Source organism: Chelonus insularis, unplaced genomic scaffold, assembly GCF_013357705.1.
Source record: "Chelonus insularis isolate UGA/USDA-ARS -01 unplaced genomic scaffold, ASM1335770v1 contig_88_pilon, whole genome shotgun sequence".
Classification (NCBI taxonomy): domain Eukaryota; kingdom Metazoa; phylum Arthropoda; class Insecta; order Hymenoptera; family Braconidae; genus Chelonus; species Chelonus insularis.
The window spans coordinates 3835032-3853961 of NW_023276776.1; the positions used below are offsets into that span (position 1 = coordinate 3835032).

General features: G+C 29.9%; 1 protein-coding gene across 7 annotated transcripts in view; it reads right to left on the reverse strand.

Moving 5' to 3' along the window:
* Hr3 (Hormone receptor 3) overlaps positions 1–18930 on the reverse strand; it is a 76479-nt gene that overhangs the window by 36423 nt on the left and 21126 nt on the right. Inside the window, exons 1-2 of one of the 7 annotated variants that reach the window (XM_035091756.1) lie at positions 3992–4980; positions 454–857 (exon numbers count right to left, since the gene is read on the reverse strand). The exons of 5 other annotated variants lie outside the window; for them this stretch is intronic. In XM_035091756.1, the coding sequence (XP_034947647.1) occupies positions 454–577 (124 nt within the window). In that variant the 5' untranslated portion in view covers positions 578–857; positions 3992–4980. One more of the 7 variants, XM_035091755.1, reaches the window with a different exon arrangement.

Consider the following 18930-nt stretch of genomic DNA (forward strand, 5'->3'; position numbering starts at 1 on the left):
TACAAAATGGAAACATTTTATTCTTCTATCGAATCTTTTTAATTCTCAGACGATGTTATCAAGAGCCCAATAATTAAGCTGTCTTCGTTGTCATTGTCAAAATACCATTCAGAACAGCTACACAAAACCCTTGTATAAAGATTATATCTTATTATTAAACGATAATATAATATGGTCTGTTCTTTTTTATCGGTGAAAGTATATGGACGAAAGAGTTCATTGATACTATATAAATTCGTATATAAGCATCAGTTCGTGATCGAAGTTTCACAATCCCAGCAGTGGAGTCAAAGTTATTTTTTGTTTTTTCTTCATCATAAAAATAATTTGGATTCTCTATAAATGATATTTAGTAAAATTAAATAATGGTGCTTTTTACATAAATAAATAATAAAATAGTAGTTAATTGAGGAAATAAAAATTGTAACGACTGGAATTGATCTCGATTTTTACCTTTTATGCTGCCTGAAGACGTATGAGGCGTCTGGGGTGTATGTGACGTTAGGGGTAGCGGCGAACCCGAGGAGGTCGCGGAGTGTTCCAACTTGGAACTCACCGCGCTCCACATCTCGAACATGTTGAACGCCGTGGTGACCGTGCTTGTCTTCGTGCTCCAGAATGAATTTCGCGCGCGAGTACATATACGAAATATTCCTGGCTTTTAATGAACTATGGTCAAACTCATCTGTCACATATCACAATGGCGGCGTATAGCGCCGCTATTTTTTATTTTATTTACTTTTTTTCACTGTTATATAATCCAATTATATTTAATTGTCACTAATTTTGGTCACTCGTCTTTTAATCTTGCCCGTAGTGTAATTATTATCGATCGTATCATCCTGATTATTTAACACCTGAAAATTTAATTTGTAAATTTCATTGATTTCTTAGGATTCACTATTTTTTCTCTTCTTTTTTCATCATTTCGCTCCGTTTCTCTTTATTTTTTTTTTAATTACATTTTTAATAATTTTGTTTTTTGTACTTTCGAAAATTTCATTTCCAGCTTAACAAAAGGGCTTTTGTGTTATTTTTAATTAAAAAAAATTATTCGATGAATTGTTTTTAATTTCTATCTATTCTATCACGAAAGGATTTCAATTAATAAAAATAATTATTTTTATTCACTTGTTCCATCATTTTAAATGAAACATTAAAAACTCAATAATTACAGTTTATAGTTGATTGTTATTTAATTATTTGAATTATTTGAAATTTTTTATAACAGTTTTTATTTAATGAGGAATATTCAAAACGATCTTTCTCATAGTTTTAACTATAAAAATCTTGAAATAATTGAAAAAGCTATAAATCTTTTAAAACAAAATCATTATTTATATCTAAGTATGTTAACAACAGTAATTACTAATCTAATTATTAATAAAATAGATAATCATTGAAATATAAAACTTTAATGTTTTTTTAATCGTGATTGAAAATGATTTCTTCATACACTTCTAGGCATAAAATCATCTTCTAATTCAACATTTATGGATAGCGCAGCACCTGTAAAAGTGGAACAACTACCCTCAGGCAATTCAGACGCTTCTGCTGTAATATTCCACGAGTTAAGGTGAGTAGATGCTGACGATTAAATAAATCGAATAAACGAAAGATAGAATAATGGGTATCTGTGTGAGGTAAAAATTGTTAAGTTTCTTGGCAAGTTGAAGAGTTCCCCTTTAAGGTTTACTAAAGCTCCGTACCAGCTCGAAAGCTTGTCGGAAAAGCACACTTTGCTATCGAGCGAAGCTCACGCGCGACCACCTAACGAGTCTACCTCTTCTTGAAGCTTTTGCCAACTACTACGATCCACTTCAGGGTAGAACTCACACTGTGATCGTTGCCAACTATATCAAAATGTATATGTGCATTTGCGTGTGCACTCCAACAACATGGAGGATACATTTACCGGTGAATTAGTATTTGTGTACAGAAATATACATATCTGTACATGTACTGTTTTACTTTCAAAGCAATCTCGAGTTTTCATGTAACTCAGTAATTCAGAAAAAAATACTTTGCGATGTAATTTTGTTGATTAATTAATTATTTAACGAGATACCGAGTAGTGAAAGTCGTTGTTGGCCAGACGAATATTTATTGGCAGTGGTAAAATGTTTGAAAGATAATTTTAAGACGTATGTTGGTCGTAATGGTGATGTATTAAAGTTGTGATCACGAACAAGTAGACTCTTATCAGTTAACTGCAGTACAGTTGGAGGGACAAGAAATAGAGCAGGAGCAGTAAAGTCGGTCGTGGCATGCTCCGTGGAAAGTGAAACCAACGCGAATCCAGGACGAGTTGAGGGTGGTATACGAGTAGGGTCCGGCGCGCTCCTGTTTCCTCACTCTTCGCATACACTCACTGAGAGCCACGTGGACTATCGGGACCTTTAAAGCTCGATCCTAGGCGCTCGCGCGACCCACTTTAACTCATCGGTGTATGCAATTCACTCCGGTTACCGTTTCACTCACGCGCACGTTTATATGTTATATACTCTGTACTCATCCTCGCTTTTATTTATTCACATGTGCATATTAGAAAGACATTCATTTTATTGCTAATTTAACAGCTTGTATTTTCTTTTATCTATTTGATAATACTTTTAGGTGATTAAACATTTAGAACAGTCACTTATCGTAAATAAATTTTTTTATCATAATTCTCCGATTATCATTGGGATTTAAATTTTGAATTTTTTTTTTCACTCCATTATACAACGATTTGAAATATTACTTTTGTTTTAAGAAACTTTTTTTACTTCGGTAAGATATATTTTTATGAAAGCTTTCGAAATATTTTTCGAGTAGTTGGGGAAAAAAAATTTCACAGAATTTTAAAATCTTAAATAAGAAATTTCTTTACAGTTAAAAAAATAGTTGCACAATCAATATAATTAGGAGACGAGAAAAAAAGTATATTTTAAACATTGAGTTGATTGAGAATTGAAAGACATGAAGGCCCGAGAAAAAATATAATTTAGTAAAAAAAATGAAAAAAATTTTGGGAAAAAAGCTCAAAGGCGCGGAAGCATTGCATTGCTTAGCGCATCGCAGGGACTCATCGCATGAATTATTTTCGCCGCGGGGGCATCGCATCTTATTTAGGTCGTGTACACGTAGTCTTGCTGGCTGTTGTAGATCCAACGAGGCGGCCACCGACGCCACGGAAGTATAGAGCCGGCTTCGCGACGCTGTACTGACTCTAGCCGGCTAGAGCCAAGTATTTTATCAAACTGTTCCCTTTTTTAGGTTCACTATATATCTCCTTAGCTACTTGTTCTTATTCCCTGTCCCTATTAACCCCAAGAGGCTTTAGATTCTGATCGTAAATCGATTCATACTAAATATTATTATTATTATCATCACACACACCACCAAGAAAGACAAGTACCTCCCACTAGATATTACGTCTATTTATAATTAAATGTTTAATTGTTAAATACATCATTGACATTAGTAGTTAAAAGCTCAAATAGACAACCAAGGAAGATAGAGAAAATAGAAGAAGAAATGTTAGAATATTTATTCGCTATTGAATTTTCTATTTCCTCCAATAAAAATGAGAACCTGTAATAATTTTTCGCACTCACGTGCATTTTATATCTTCTGATATATACACGCGGGAGGCGTGCGCAATATACGCGTAGGTTTATGTTTGTAAAGCGTGTGCGTGCTCGTCGTAAATTACTTAATAATATCCATAACTAGACTGTCCGAATAAGAGTAAGAAGGAGAAAGGCGGGAAGAAGAAAGATGATGATGAAGCAAGTGTCTGTATGTAGATACAAGAGTTTAAACTCCTTCTGGCATATTTGACAAGTGGAAACTTCTGTTTAAGAAACGATGAGCGAAATTATTGAAAAAAGAATGAGAAATTAAATATGCATTTAATTAATAATAATAATAATAGTGATAATAACCATTATATAATATTTCAAAAAGTCACCAATTACGGACGTTGGTTCTTTTGCAAACGACTCACTTGATACGTATTTGTATTTCGAGATATACGTGTGTAGTGAATAAAAAAAAAAACACTAGTATGATATTCACTTAAATGTTACGTAGATAGATATGTTTGAGAAAAAAAATGAAAACACAATAGAACACACTTAATAATCACAGATTAATCCTGTTGTTGATGATCATTGCTTAGGAGAACTTTGTACCGATCACCCTTTCGGTTTCACTATCACTTATCGATCCCCAAGTATTTCAAATCTATATACACACACGCATATAAAGATGTAGGCTATAATTTGTTTTATATGATATATATAATTATTACACCTCTAATCCTTGAATATTTTTTCACTCAAATGGCTTGGTAATTTCATATAAAAATTGACTTTTATTCATCAACTAATTAAAATCTTTATTTCAATATCATAATATATGTTTATATAGTTCAATAAAGTTAAGTGAACATTAATCACATGACTTCTGATAATAATTCCAACTAAAATAAACTTTGAATAAATTCTGAATAAAAAAAATTCAAACACTTTCTTTAATTTAACTATCAATTGATCAACAGACAGATATAATTATTTAATCAACTAATATAATGGTGATTAATTTGAGTTAAAAATCCACTAAGTTCAGGTACAACAACCAAACTCACCGTTTCGTACACTCGGAACGGTCTGTTCTGAACTCCCGCTCATTCGCGTCTATTCACCGCGCGGGATTCATTTATTATCTGAGTACTGGATCCGCGCGCGCAATCGTACTCTGTCCCCTATTCCTTTTTCTTTCCCTCACTCTCTTTCTATTTTAACTATCAGTCGTACGCATAAACGCACTCCCCCCACAAGTGTTAAAGGTACAACTTGTTTGTTGTTATTATTATCGTCATTTCAAAATGATTTAAGCGCGTGACAATTGTTTGAGTTGTGTGCGTCGGTAAATCTGTAATTGATAACAAGATTCGGCCTGATGGTGACACCGCTCTGAGATATGATTCTTACACGGCCGTAGCTCTAGGTTGACTGTGTGCCGCGCAAGACCACACAGCCCCACCATTATATTTTCCCCTCGATCGGAGGGAGTTTGTCGGAGAGAGAGAGAAAGAATGATTTAAGGGTGGGAGTGAAATAGAGGAGAAGGGGAAAGTAAAAAAGAGTGAGAGGAAGAATGGAAAAGCCTTGGAGACATGCCAACAGGGTGAAAATTAAAAAGAGATGCCGAGTTACCAAGAATATATATGCTCTTATTGGGGTAGGTTTTTCCCTTCATCCCTTTGTCTGTTATTGTCTTCACTTTGTTCGATAGATGTAAGAAAGAAGAAAGGGAGTGAGATACAAGGATTTGAAAGAATGTCATTTGGGAAGGAAGCTCTTGAAAGTAGGGGAGAACAACTTGAATGAAAAGCTCGGCTTGGAGAAATAGGGGAGTAGCTTACGGAGAATCTACGATACACCATAACCAAGAGGGTGATAGTTTCATTCATAATATCACTTTTCTTCGAAAATTTACTCAAGATATCAAGGGTTTTATTTGAGATGATAAAAATATCATTTTATTTTTATTAAAACTTGATTTTATTTTACCATAAAGTCAACATTGGGATAAACGTAAATCATTTTGATATATTGCTTAAAAATTAGTTAAAATAATATATTAATTTATATATATTTATTAGAGTACTTCAAAGTAATTACGTTAATTAATTTATTTTATCATCAATTCTATTTAATTAATATCCGTTACGATGATTACTGTGTTTATTAATTTCTTTTTTTTTATTAACTAATATTTAATTTTATCGTAATGCACTGAAAAATATCAATCAAATAAACATATCACCAATTAAATTAAATTCTTTTGACGATTTTATATTATTATTAAATAAATACTTATCCTCTTCAAAAGTTAAATTACAGTAAATAATTATCATTACTTTACATAACAAAGGTATTAATAAAATACCCCTTGCTAAATTAGTACACTGCAAATCCAAAAAAATTCAAGTGTTCAGTAATAAAACACTTAAAGTAATTAATAATTAAACACTTGAGTATTGATAATATTGAACATCATAAATAAACTATAGTATTTTGGTAAACGGCAAAAAACGTTTAAAATTTGTGTACAAAATTATTGTAGTTCATTTCTGGTGTTTAAAATTATAAACATTTTAAATGTTTAGTTTCTCAACACTTGGATTTACAGTGTAATAAAATTATTGTTAGGCAAAAAAAACTACAGTCGTAAAATAAAGCTCATTTTTAATAATGCATAGATCTATTATTAGGAAGAATTAAAATCATTAGGAAGAAATACGATGCAGAAAATGTATCCCAGACGTTGGATATGAAGGAAAGATATTTAAAATATGCACACATCTGTGATAGAACTATTGACTACGAGCCTCAATAAATCGATTGGTTGGTAATCGATAAACACGATAGGAAGACGGTATGTGCTATATAATACATATAACAGGTATATAGGTAGCAAAGTACTAGGCATATACATATATTAGTAGTAAGGAATATATAGGCACTAGTCTTGAGGAAGCTACCTGCTTGGAATAAAGAGTCCCTCTTCAACAATGCCTAGCCGATTCGTGCTTGTCGACAATGAGCCCTTCGACTTGACAATGCAGCTTCAACTGTACTCTTCTGAGCAAGAGAGAGATGTAGAGACGAACGAGGGGGTGGAAAAAATACATGGATAAATTTGAGAGTACTTTACAAGCCTAGCGGTAAAATGGCGGTCACTTGATATCCAAACCGTTAGATTTTTTTATTAATTCGCGATTGGAGATCGAATTTGATAGGGATGTAGATCGTGGGAGCAATATGTTTAATATTTCTTTTCATTACGTTGTATTGATGTGTTTCATGAAGGAAATTACACCTTGAGTGTTATTGTCATATGATATAGAGTACAGGAGACCTAGTTTTCATTCAATATCAAACATCTGTTTTGATGCTTCTGTTGCATATGAAGGGTTTTTCTTGAATAAATATTCAATTCTTTGAAATTATTTAATAAATCATGCTACTGTGTGTGGCCAGCCAATGCAAGATGGTCAAATCATATTTTCAATTGTGGAAAATATCAATGCCTATGAAAATGATGACATAAAAAAATTCTTTGATTTAGTCGTTTTTGTTGGAAAAATGATTTACTGATTTTTTTTTATTTTTGGACAATTGGATGGTAATATTAATGATTAGATTTTATAATAAGTCACAATATAAACTCATATAGGAAATTTACCTTAAAATACTCGAGTTTAAAAAAAAAATTGTTCTGGTTATTTTTTAATGTCAAATGATAAATAAAAAAAATTGTCAATTATAATTTAATCTCAAAGGTAAATAAATTATTATTCATAAAGCTTAAAATCCGTAGAAAAAATCAAGTCTTCCTAGCAGTTGTAGCTTATGTAAATGTAAAAGAGTGGATAAAGGATACAAATCCTTTTTTATCCGTTTAAAACGGATATTCTACTGTAAATTATTCCAAGAGCTTTTCTCTGTACACAATTAAAAATGACTTTGTAAGCAACATGTCACTGAAATTAATTTTTACAATCCTCTGGGGCTTGTAAAGAATAATGCAAATTATTAACTCATTAGTATCATCAAGTTTTATACGATATATTTATTATAATAATTGGATAGTTTTGATAGTTGGAATAAACTAATCGATTTATTCAAATGTAAAAAATAAGGAAATACATAAAAAGTCGTTGAATATGTGGCATAAAATTAATGATTACCGCTATGTTATGTAAAAACGTGACTTAGATGAATGACACTTTCTGCTATTCGAATAACTATGGGTGTCTAATAGTATTCCAAAAGTATATACTAGAGGTTCTTCACTCTTGTCACGATAGTTTTCGGAAGATTACAGTTATCTAAGGCTAGGCCCTAATGTTACTGTCAATGACCTGATGTTTGGTGAACAACTCATATCGACCGATAGAAAAGTTAAGCATACATGTGCAGACTTTTAAATTTATCCATTTATTCATTCTTTAACCGTGAATTGTGTATTCACTGTATTTAAATTAAATTTCCAACAATAAAAATTAATATTATTATTGGTCCTCTTGAAGACAAACTTTTTTTTTTATGATAAGAAGATTCTAAGAATAATTTTATTTGAAGAAAGTAATAGACTTACAATTAATACTTATTCTCATGAATGACAAAAATTAGAACAAGCAATTGAATAAATATTTTTTTTGAAATATAAAATAATATTATTTCTTCACAAATAAGTTATTTCATAGATTATTAAGTAGTTTCTTTAACAAATGTTTTTGATACAATTAAAGACTTAATAAACACTCATTATTTTATTTTTCCACATTATTTAATGTTCAATTATCATTATTATCATAATTTTAGTAGAATATATGCTAAAAAAATTTTCTAAATCATAGGCAATGATGAGAAAGTAAAGAAAAAGCAAACTAATGAAAAGCTAATCAATAAACAATCATAACATCAATAATAAATAAAGTCATTAGAAGACTGCAGACTGGAAAAGTTGTTGATGAATGATAGTTGACGATTGAAGAGTCCAATGGATGGGAATTATGAATAATAGAAGATCAATTTAAGTGGTATGAGTATAGCAGAAGAAGAAGAAAGAAAAGGTCTATAATACAACATATTTGGATTGGCGGGCAATCACCTCAAAATTCGATCTAGGTCATATCATATACATTCTGGCAACCGGAAGACGCACAAGCCTAGCCATTTCTTTCTGATAACATTCGACTAACGATTCGTTAGACAAACAAAAAATCAATAAGCGATCATCACCATCATAAACGTAGTATGTTTAGTTTAGTCGCTTGTCAACTGAAACCATCATGTAGCTTATCGCGAGTCTGATTGTCTGCCAGTTTTCGGCTGTGGCCCGGGGTCATTAACCGTTTGCTACATGGCTATACAGTTATACTTGGGTTGTCGCGTATAATGTTACTATCGTAACACGCAGAGACTAGGAGAACGGACTGTTAATATAATATGTACTGTCAGAACTCACGTTTGTTCCCGACCTTTAAATCTGACTCATCGGTTCAACGAACACCATTTTTCACACCCACATCAATTGTTCACTTGGATAGTTTTTTTTTCTAAGATGTTATAGTTGCTATAACACATTCAAATAACATTGGCAAACAATCATCAGTATTTTTTTCTCCAACTTTTATGCTTATTCTTCAAAGTGTGTTAGATAACATTCCTAAGTGTATATTTAGGAAAATACACAAATTCAAAATACAAATGATAAAAAAGGTCATCGACCGAGATTATATAGCATACAGTTAGTTTATAGAACATCATCTTGTAGACTGCTTTCGTTACTTATACATTTTAGAGTTTAGATCCTAGATGTTGAATGGTTCCACTGTACATTAGAATAGGGAAACATTACTAATATTCAAATGTACTATCTTTGCTGAAATTCAAAAGGTTTTTATTTCTTGTGTCAGGTTTGATGATTCTAAAATAGCTATTAAATACCCAATGTTGCTGTGTTAAGTATATATATATATATTTTTTTTTTTGAGACACTGAATTAATAATAATACAATTATGCTGAATTGCAATCGCTCTGTCAGACAAAAAGATATAAATTTATTCAATTTTTGCTGTGTAATGATTTAACTCTTCTATTAATTTCTAAAAAAAAATTTGTCGACGTGACAAGCTGATGTTGGGGTTGAAACGATAAATTACGTACTTCTGCGTAATGAAATAAATAATGAAGACGAAAATGATTATCGAAAAATGAGTTTATTCACCTTTCGAGTTATATAAAGTACGGAAATGATTAATTTTTTAGGGAATCGTTTAATCTTAGGGTAAATGTAAGACGAATTATATTTGGAAATATTATTATTCACTAGTCTGTTGATTAATAATTAACTTCTGTTATTGAAATTTCATTATATTTCTCATTCAATAAAGACTAATTTGTTTTTCATAAATGAATTATTGATAAAATTGAAAAGACTTGATTTAAAATAGAATAAACTCATTTGAAGAAATATTAAATATATTTTTTATTCAATAGATTTAGAGAATAATTTTTTTTTATTGATAAAAATGAAAATGACTAATCTTGAGAGGAGAGTAAGATAATAAAGGAATGAAAATACAAAGATTATAGGAGTAAAATCGATTCAATTCTCAATCGTCTCTTCTAAGAAACAAATTTCTCTTGCAGCAAAATTGCTCCGGCATCTAATATTGTCCCGGGAGCAATCAGTGTCAGTCCATAGCTATTATCTTATGTCGTATGTTATGAGGTTACGCGAGCGCGAAGTAAGGGGATAAGAAATATAAGTCGTACATACAAGTACGTTAGAGAAGAAGGGAGTGAAAAAAATATTATATCTAAAGCGAAGAATTTTCGCTGATGGACGACTGTTATAACGCAACATGGTCATTCACCCGTAAGCAAAGGATAGATGTAAATCGACTGCTCAAGTCATTCTCCGGGAGTAAAACGTCACCCGAATGTGTATATGCACTTGAGGTCAATGTGCCGATAAAATTCTCGATTGTTCATTTGATTGCAAGAGTTCGAGAAATAAGAAAAAAAATATGATTCACTTCAAGTCTCGTGTGGCTAAGCACGAGCATGTGTCACGACTGATAAGACCTGTATGAAAATGCTGAGAATACAAATACAGAAACTTAAAATAGATATATCTGCATAAATAGAAAAAAAAATTATCTAAGACATCTGATATGATAAAAAAATAAATCCTATCTTGCTTGTATTAATTAGAAAATTAGTGAGTTTTAATAATATCGTTATTTAGAAATCTATTGTTTGTTTAATGTAATCACTTTTTGGCTAGACGGAAGGATTAAGTTATGTAATCTAGAAAAATATTAGTTAGTTAAACATTGATATTTTAAAATAAAATTGGAATATTATTTTTGTTTGCATAATAGAATAATTTTTAATATAATGCAAAAAAGATTTCGTAAGTTTATTAACTTTGATCGTTGAACAAATTTTATTTTATTTGCCATGTATCAAAAACACTGGAATATTAATGGCGATAAAAATAATAGGCACTTGAAATTCATGCTGTCAAAAATTTGTACTTGTTCACATGCTCGTTGTTTGAATTGCGTAATAACCACAGTAAAAGTCGATACTTGGGTTCCATAGAGGATTGTATGTACACATATGAATATTTAACTTCATAACTTTTTTTTTCGTTGAAAAATTCATTCGTTTTGATATTTATTCTTAATTAATATCAACATTAATTACGATGAAAAAAAAAATAACAAGAATATAAATAATATTTATTTGCCCTATTTTTATTGAAAATAACATTTTTATGATATCAAACTTCAGTTTAATTTATTCGACAAAAAATATAAATATGGAGTAAAAAGTATTATCAATTTTTATTCCTCTATATTACATCGTTTTCATCTCGTAACATAAAATAATTTTATACAATATAGTGCGCGTATTTCCCTTTAATATTCATTCTCACGCATAATTGGTTGCACGATCCACGTGGAAAAAGCACTGATACATCGTTCATTAAGCATCAACTAAAGTATATAAAGTAAAAGGTGAGGGAACTCAAGTACGGGCTATAGGGACCATAGAACATCCCTTTCTCTATTTATATTTATCATTCTCTCATACAGCTATACCAGAAATAAAATTCATCGTGGTGTCATTGCAATTTAATGACCCTATGAAATTTAGTTATGAGCATTATTAATTTCCTAGTATATAGGAAGATTGTGGTAATTGATCTGCAATAAGCCCCGTTTTCAAAAATAATTTTAACGGTCAACAATCTTTTATCCCCTGCTCGGTTTGCTCCGTTTCTAAGTATTGAATCCTTTGAAGATTACTTATCATCATCAGCTATAGTTTGTTTTAGTTTATTTATGATAATAACGACATTCTAAATAGCGTCAACGCCCTCCCAACAGACTAATTAAATCCTCATAGGGGTTGATGACCATACTTTTCTCAAATTTATTTTGTTAATTCAACTTAGTCTTCTCATGTAAAATATAGATATCCATCCGAAGTGCTATGTAGGGTCGTTTACCTCATAGTTGACCATGTAAGACTGACAGAGACCAATAACCTTTTTATTTTGGTGCTTTACTATACTTGTAGATGGTCAGCTACTAGTACGTAGTTGATTACTGACATGTTATCTATTTTTATATTCGTGTAACTGACTGGCCTATACAAATTATTTATACGAACTAAACATTTTTAAAAAGCTCTAGCTCAGTTATTTTAAACTCATATTTTTTTTCAAATTATTCATATTTTAAAGTAAATTATTATTCAAAAAAATTTTTTTTAATTACACTTTCTATGTATTTGTATATTATAGTATTGTAGGTAGGATCATTTCATTTTTTTTTGTTGGGGTAGAGTTTCACTTGAAAGTGTAATTTAAAATTTTGTAATCAAGTGAATGTTTTTGGGGATATTTGAGTCATATTATTTGTTATAATATAAACTTTCCAATTTTATTATAATTATCAGAAAAGTTGTAGAGATACTATTTATTAACTAATTCTGGATATAATATAAAAAATAATTTTATAAAATTTCTAAACCTTGTTAAATCTAAGCAGATATTTTTAGTTATTTATTTTAAAATTTGGATAAAATAAAAAAAAATCTACATTTTTAAATTAAACTTTTCAATTTCATATTTTGTTTATATAAACATTTTTTTTTACACGATAATTTGAAAATGCTTCATCAACATGTATTGAATGATTTATTAAAATAATTAGGCTCGAGAATTCATTTGGTATTAACTGAAAGTACTAAAATCAACAACACAAACTCAACTTATAAAATTGGTGAGTTTAACACTCGGTAGTTGTCTAGTTCTCTCAATCTCCAAGAGTTAGGACAGCATCGACGAGTACTCTCACCACTGGAAACATCATTTACTAAACGGTCATGAAACTGTCTGGTTCTGCCATAAATTCAAGTACTTGTTTGCCACTTTCATGGTCAAAGTACCTCGCCCGAGTAACCCCTTCTTTTAGATTTTATTATCCTGTACCTGGTAGCTCTTTAACTGACTCGCCTCTACAGATTCAGGTAATACTATCCCTAGAGTGCGTGGAATGAATAATTTACAACAGGACGTACGGCTAAATACGAGTTAGAAGGTCGATAGTCGAAAAAAAAGGCACAATTTTTTTTTAACCCATTTTTCTGGTAAAAGTTTTGATGTGAAATATTTGAAAATAAGATTACATCTATTTTTACTGTACTGTGTTGAATTTTCTCTAGTTTTCCTTGTTAAACACAACTTTCCAATGTAGCACACCAATCTCTCGTAAATTCAACAGTAAAATTCTGCGACAACATGATTCAATTCAGTTTTGATTCAATAAAAAATACAGTTGATCTATAGGGAAATCTTTGCTGGTAAATTCGACATTTGGACCATGTTTGTTCAACTCTCACTTAATACAATTCATTATTGTATACAGATCCACAATGGACTGAGAATATTTTTTTCATGCTTATTCATTCAACAAAAACACGACTATTATATTATTAAACAAATTATCCTACATAAATATTATTCAAGAAAACATTTTGCAATGTATATATGCACATATATTATATGTTGTAATAATAATAATAGTGATGATGATAAAAAAAAGTAAAATTGCGGAAAGTGGATTAAGAGAATTGTTAAATGTTCGCATATGGACACGCAAATCACGACTTTCGGTAGCGGCCTTGCAGAGAAATCGGAATTAACGAGAAGCAGCTGTTGGGATTTCACCGGATATACGGAGCTTATTTCATAAAAAGTAAAGAAGTACCAGCAATAAAAGGAAAAAGTAAAAGAGTCAAACTTTTTCCATGATCATGTGGTAAAAAATATATGTCTTATCACGAGAATGTTCATTTTTTGCCGTATAAACTTAAGCTATTATCATTCTCGACAGTTTTCGGTCTACTCGGGTTATTTTATCAAACGAATTTGGCAAAGAAAAGCCACACTCATCCCAGGATAATGTTGAAGTCCTTGTGATATATTTGCGGATAATACTATCGGTAATTAGGCACTTAAGATTATGTAATATTTATTTTTATACATTGTCCTCTATTCACTTCCAAAAAAAAAGTTAAAAACATTTTCTAAAAATTTTTCACTTTATTTTAATAGCCAATTATTGACAGAGAAATTAATAAAATTTTATCAAACTCTGTCAGGCAATTAAATAAAATAACAAACTTATCCTTTTTTGATATAAAAATAATTTAAACATTCATTTTGATGTGTTAATTTGCTTGAGAAGACATTAATATGTAATTTAGAAAAAAGACAGAGATTATTTAGATTAAAATGAATTGTATTTGACATACAATGATTAACGAGAGTGTTAACAGCATGAGAAACTTGAGAGCGAACGAGGTGTAGGAACATGACGACTTGATAGGATGTATATTATATAGAAGATGAAATGACTGGCTGAGAGAGCAATGAATCTCCACTGTTACATCTAGAGGCGGTGTTCATGATATCTGTTCTTTGGCTTTATAATACACCTGGATACACGTTTGTCTACTGCTATGTGTCTTGAAGCCATAATACATTGAGATACCAACATTCAGCTAAAATTTAGACTTATTCCCTTCAATGCTTATAAGATGGAGGAGAGTAGAGAAATATCAAGAGAAAGAGAGAAAAAGTATATTTAGTCTCTCTGGATCTACGCCAAACTCATCAACAAAAATGAAATCTAGGTCTCCGCACTAGGCTGCTCCACTCATTTTACCCCCGCGACTTCTTCCCCAAAACAAACCCCTGTATTTTTACTTAAGACTTCTTATTATTATCAAATAATCCTACGGATTTCAGTTTAATAAAAAAAAAAGCGATGGGATTGAGAAGAATCTCATTTACTTTTTCAAGTTAAAGTAGAGTTATTGAGAATAGTACATAGTTAGGAGGAAAAATAATTTTATTTTAAATCTTGATAATATTATGAAAGTGATGATACTAGAGTACTTGAAGAATTTTGGCCATTCGAAAAAGACTTTTGGGTTAAGTGAAAGAGTAGGTGAATTCTTTGTACTCATGCTTGAACAAATTTTAATATTCTTTATATAATTCAAGTTTTTTTTCTTCTTTTTTGTTATTACTATTAATTTTAAAAAAATATCACGTAATTTATTAATCAATTATCAATAAATTAATGACTTTAGTAAAATGATCAACTACTTGTGAAATATAATAAAAATATTTAAAATAATTTATTATGAAAGAACACAATAATTCTTTTTATAATACGTTATTAAGTATTTTGGTTAATAGTTAATATGTGAATTTTTTTTAATGAATCGTTAGTGATTATTTTGCGTGGAATATGTGATGAAATACTGGCGATTTCACCTGTTGATTTTACAATTGGTTAATTAATTAGATGAACAGATTTTTCAAGACATGACTGGAAGTGAAATCAGGTAAAAAAAGTAATGTACAATTTACCATTTATTTTTTCAATGCAAAATGAGTTCGTTTATTTTGCAGCTGGATAATAATTTTCTGACACCTGTAGGTTTTGATTTAAATCAATGCATCCACCTGATCAATGCTTTCTCCAAAATCACAATATCATATTATCATCATATCATAATCAATAAAGCTTGCAAATATGTCACATATTTTTTTGCAATTTGATTACATATAGATTGCATATAACCAATAATGAAATTTTATTCAAACTAAAATAAATAATGAACAAAAAACGATTTGTTCTAGTTATAAAAATAGATGAAATCATTTGAATCGATGGAATGACAAATGAATTTGAAAGGTTTATGGCGTTGTTAAAAAATGCTGATGATGTTGAGCTTAAAAATAGAATAGTAAATAAAAAGGAAATCAATTGAAGAAGAAGATAAGAATAAACGAGAAAATAAGACAAAGTGTATTTAAAATTTTGCGTAATCAACTTCCTATTTATTGCATCTGCAGGTGAATAAATTTCCAACACATTTAACAAGGCAACGCATAATTTTTCTGCACCCGTATGCAGGTGCACATTCTCTTTTCTCATTTTTGTCTTTTCATTCCATCTTACTTGCACTCATCAGCATATACAAGTAGTTTCTTCAGTAAAGTATACAGTTTCAGTGGTCGTATCCAGATTCAGTGTATCTTAATGGTGAATAACGCAATTCTATCTAACGGTTCGTGCATTTCCTCTGTTAGGAAAGCTCATGTTTATCAGAAGAAAACAAAGCCCTTGAAGATTCGACTATACTGAAGTCATTTTCTTTTGGTAGAATGAATTGAATGGGCTGTTAGGAATTCAGTTGTCTTTGTAAGTGATTCACTATAGAAAACCGAATGAAAAATTGCTTTCCTATTTGAAAGACGAATATTTACACATCAAGTGAAGAAATCGAGTGCGTGGATATGTTCAATTGTCAATGACGACAGGTCTTTGTAGTAAGAAGTATTGATAGGAATTATTTTTTTTCTTTTTTCAACTAATTGCGCAAGTTTCGCGACAACTAGACTGACGTAAAGGTATATAAAAGAGGTCCGGAAAGTGATTTGGACCCCGGCGGCGGAGAAAGCAACGAGTTTACTTGACAGATGGGCACTTGCCCTCATGGTTCCTGGTAGAATATACCACCAGAGTTGTGGGATCTACATTGCTATAATAGTTGTCAGAGGTATTACTCCAATATCAAAGAGCCTTTCTTAGATATATTTTACCTTGCACAGTATATTCTTTAATGTCAGAATTATGTGAGAAAGTATTTAATCGTGAGTCCATGTTAGATAATGATATTTTTTATAGTCGAAATGATTTATTGCTTATTTTATATCTCGAATTAGTTGTATGCTATTTTTTATCACTAAATTTAATCATAAAAAAAACATTAATTTTTTTTAAATGAGAAAAAAAATTAATATATTCCCAAGAATATGTTATATCTTCTTTCATTATAAATAATTTAATTAAAAAAATACAATATTGCATAATTTTTTAATATCATTGTATAAATTTTATCGGATAATAAGTGAAGCATAAAAAATTAATTTTTTATCTTGGAATTCTATAAAAATTATTATATCGATTATTATGTCTCGGTATTTTCCAATTTCACAGTGCAAAAAAATAAAATAGAAATTTATATATCGTGTACTATATCTCGAGAATTCAATCGCTTGCTTTTTAACGGGATTAATAACAGAATATTATCGATCTTTTTTGTGTATGATTTAAAAATTACAATAGCTTAAATATAATATTATATAACTCCATTTGTGACTCCACCTTCTCTCAATAAGCCGACAGAGATTGAAGTTTTAAACTTCCTGTGAATTCTCTTTTTTTTTAATGTAAGGGATGTCATGTATGCATGTGTATACTCCATTAATATGTGCTATTAGTTTCTTTATACTTACTGAGAATAATCTCAACTCATTCTTCACACTAAACCACCCCAAGAAATATCCGGAAATGGCTGCTCTCGTACTTTAAAAGCAGGATGTAAAATGGAAACTTACCTGAAACATTAGAAAAAGAAATATACTTTTAAAATACTTTGATACAGACGAAGAAATATTTAAAAATTTAATAAAGATACCTTATGTATTGAATATTAAATATAATTTCACTGACAAAACGATAGAATTTAATTCTTGATCATAGTATTCTTAAATAAAACAATAATACATATGAAACATAACACAAATAGATCTAGAGTAATGACAGGATCATAGTATCATCCTGTATCTGTTTTGTTTTTATCCTGACATCATTCGTGTCATGTTCTACAAGCATTGTTGTTTTATTTTAGAATCTTATGATTAAGAATGAAATTACTCTCTACCTAAGAATCTAATTTCATTAGTTTTGATTCGTAAAATATGCAAAGTTTAATTAACAAATAATTAACTAAAAATATCTGAAATACAATTCAAGGGATATTTGACTTTTAATTTAATTTTTTCTACAAATTTTACTGATTTTATTTAATGAAAATAAAGTGAAAAATGTTGCATATTTTACAGCATTTAATAAAGAAAATGATGAAATATAATCATATTTAAATGAGGATGATGGATAAAATGATGAATATGGTAATTGTTAGATATAAAAAATGAACTCTTAATGGACGAAAGAATTGAAACTTGTCGTGTACAAATGAAATGAAGCATTTTGAATCTTTATTTTTAAAGAGCTTACTCTATTCAAGATTCACTCTCTGTCATCTTTATTTAAACTGCTTAAAACAGTATTACATAACCAATATCATCAGTTAATGACCCTCATCATTTTTAACATTCATTTCAATGCACAAATGTATCTCTTAAATATTTTTTCTAGAATTACGCATAATATTTCCATTTGAAAGTAAAAATCAACTCTATTATTATAAAAAATCCTGTTTTGTCTTTATTTCGTTCTCCAAATCGTCTCAAGAGGATATTCTTGATAATATCATCATCATGAATATAAAAGAGTAACTAGAATTTTTGAATGTTTTTCAACATTATTAATTTCTCAAGATTATCAATTAATTTAAACTACTACAACATTTATGCAGTTTCTATCAAACCTTTCCAGTTGACGTTTGAATTTATTATTAAAATCAAATATTTATTATTCAATGCAAAAATATGTGGATTTTTATTCGAAGAGAAAGGTATTATTTGATAAAACTATTATCTCAACAGGTTTTAGAGCAACCAAAAGCTTTAATTTTGTTGACTAGTTCAATATGTGATTAAATAAAAATAATTATATCTAAAAGTAGTAAAATATAGTGTGCTTATTCATTGCCACAGCATCGGTGGCAACCTTTTATAGCATCGACAACTCTCGCTCTTTAAACGGAATGAAAAAGGGGCTAGAGATTGATTGCAGATAA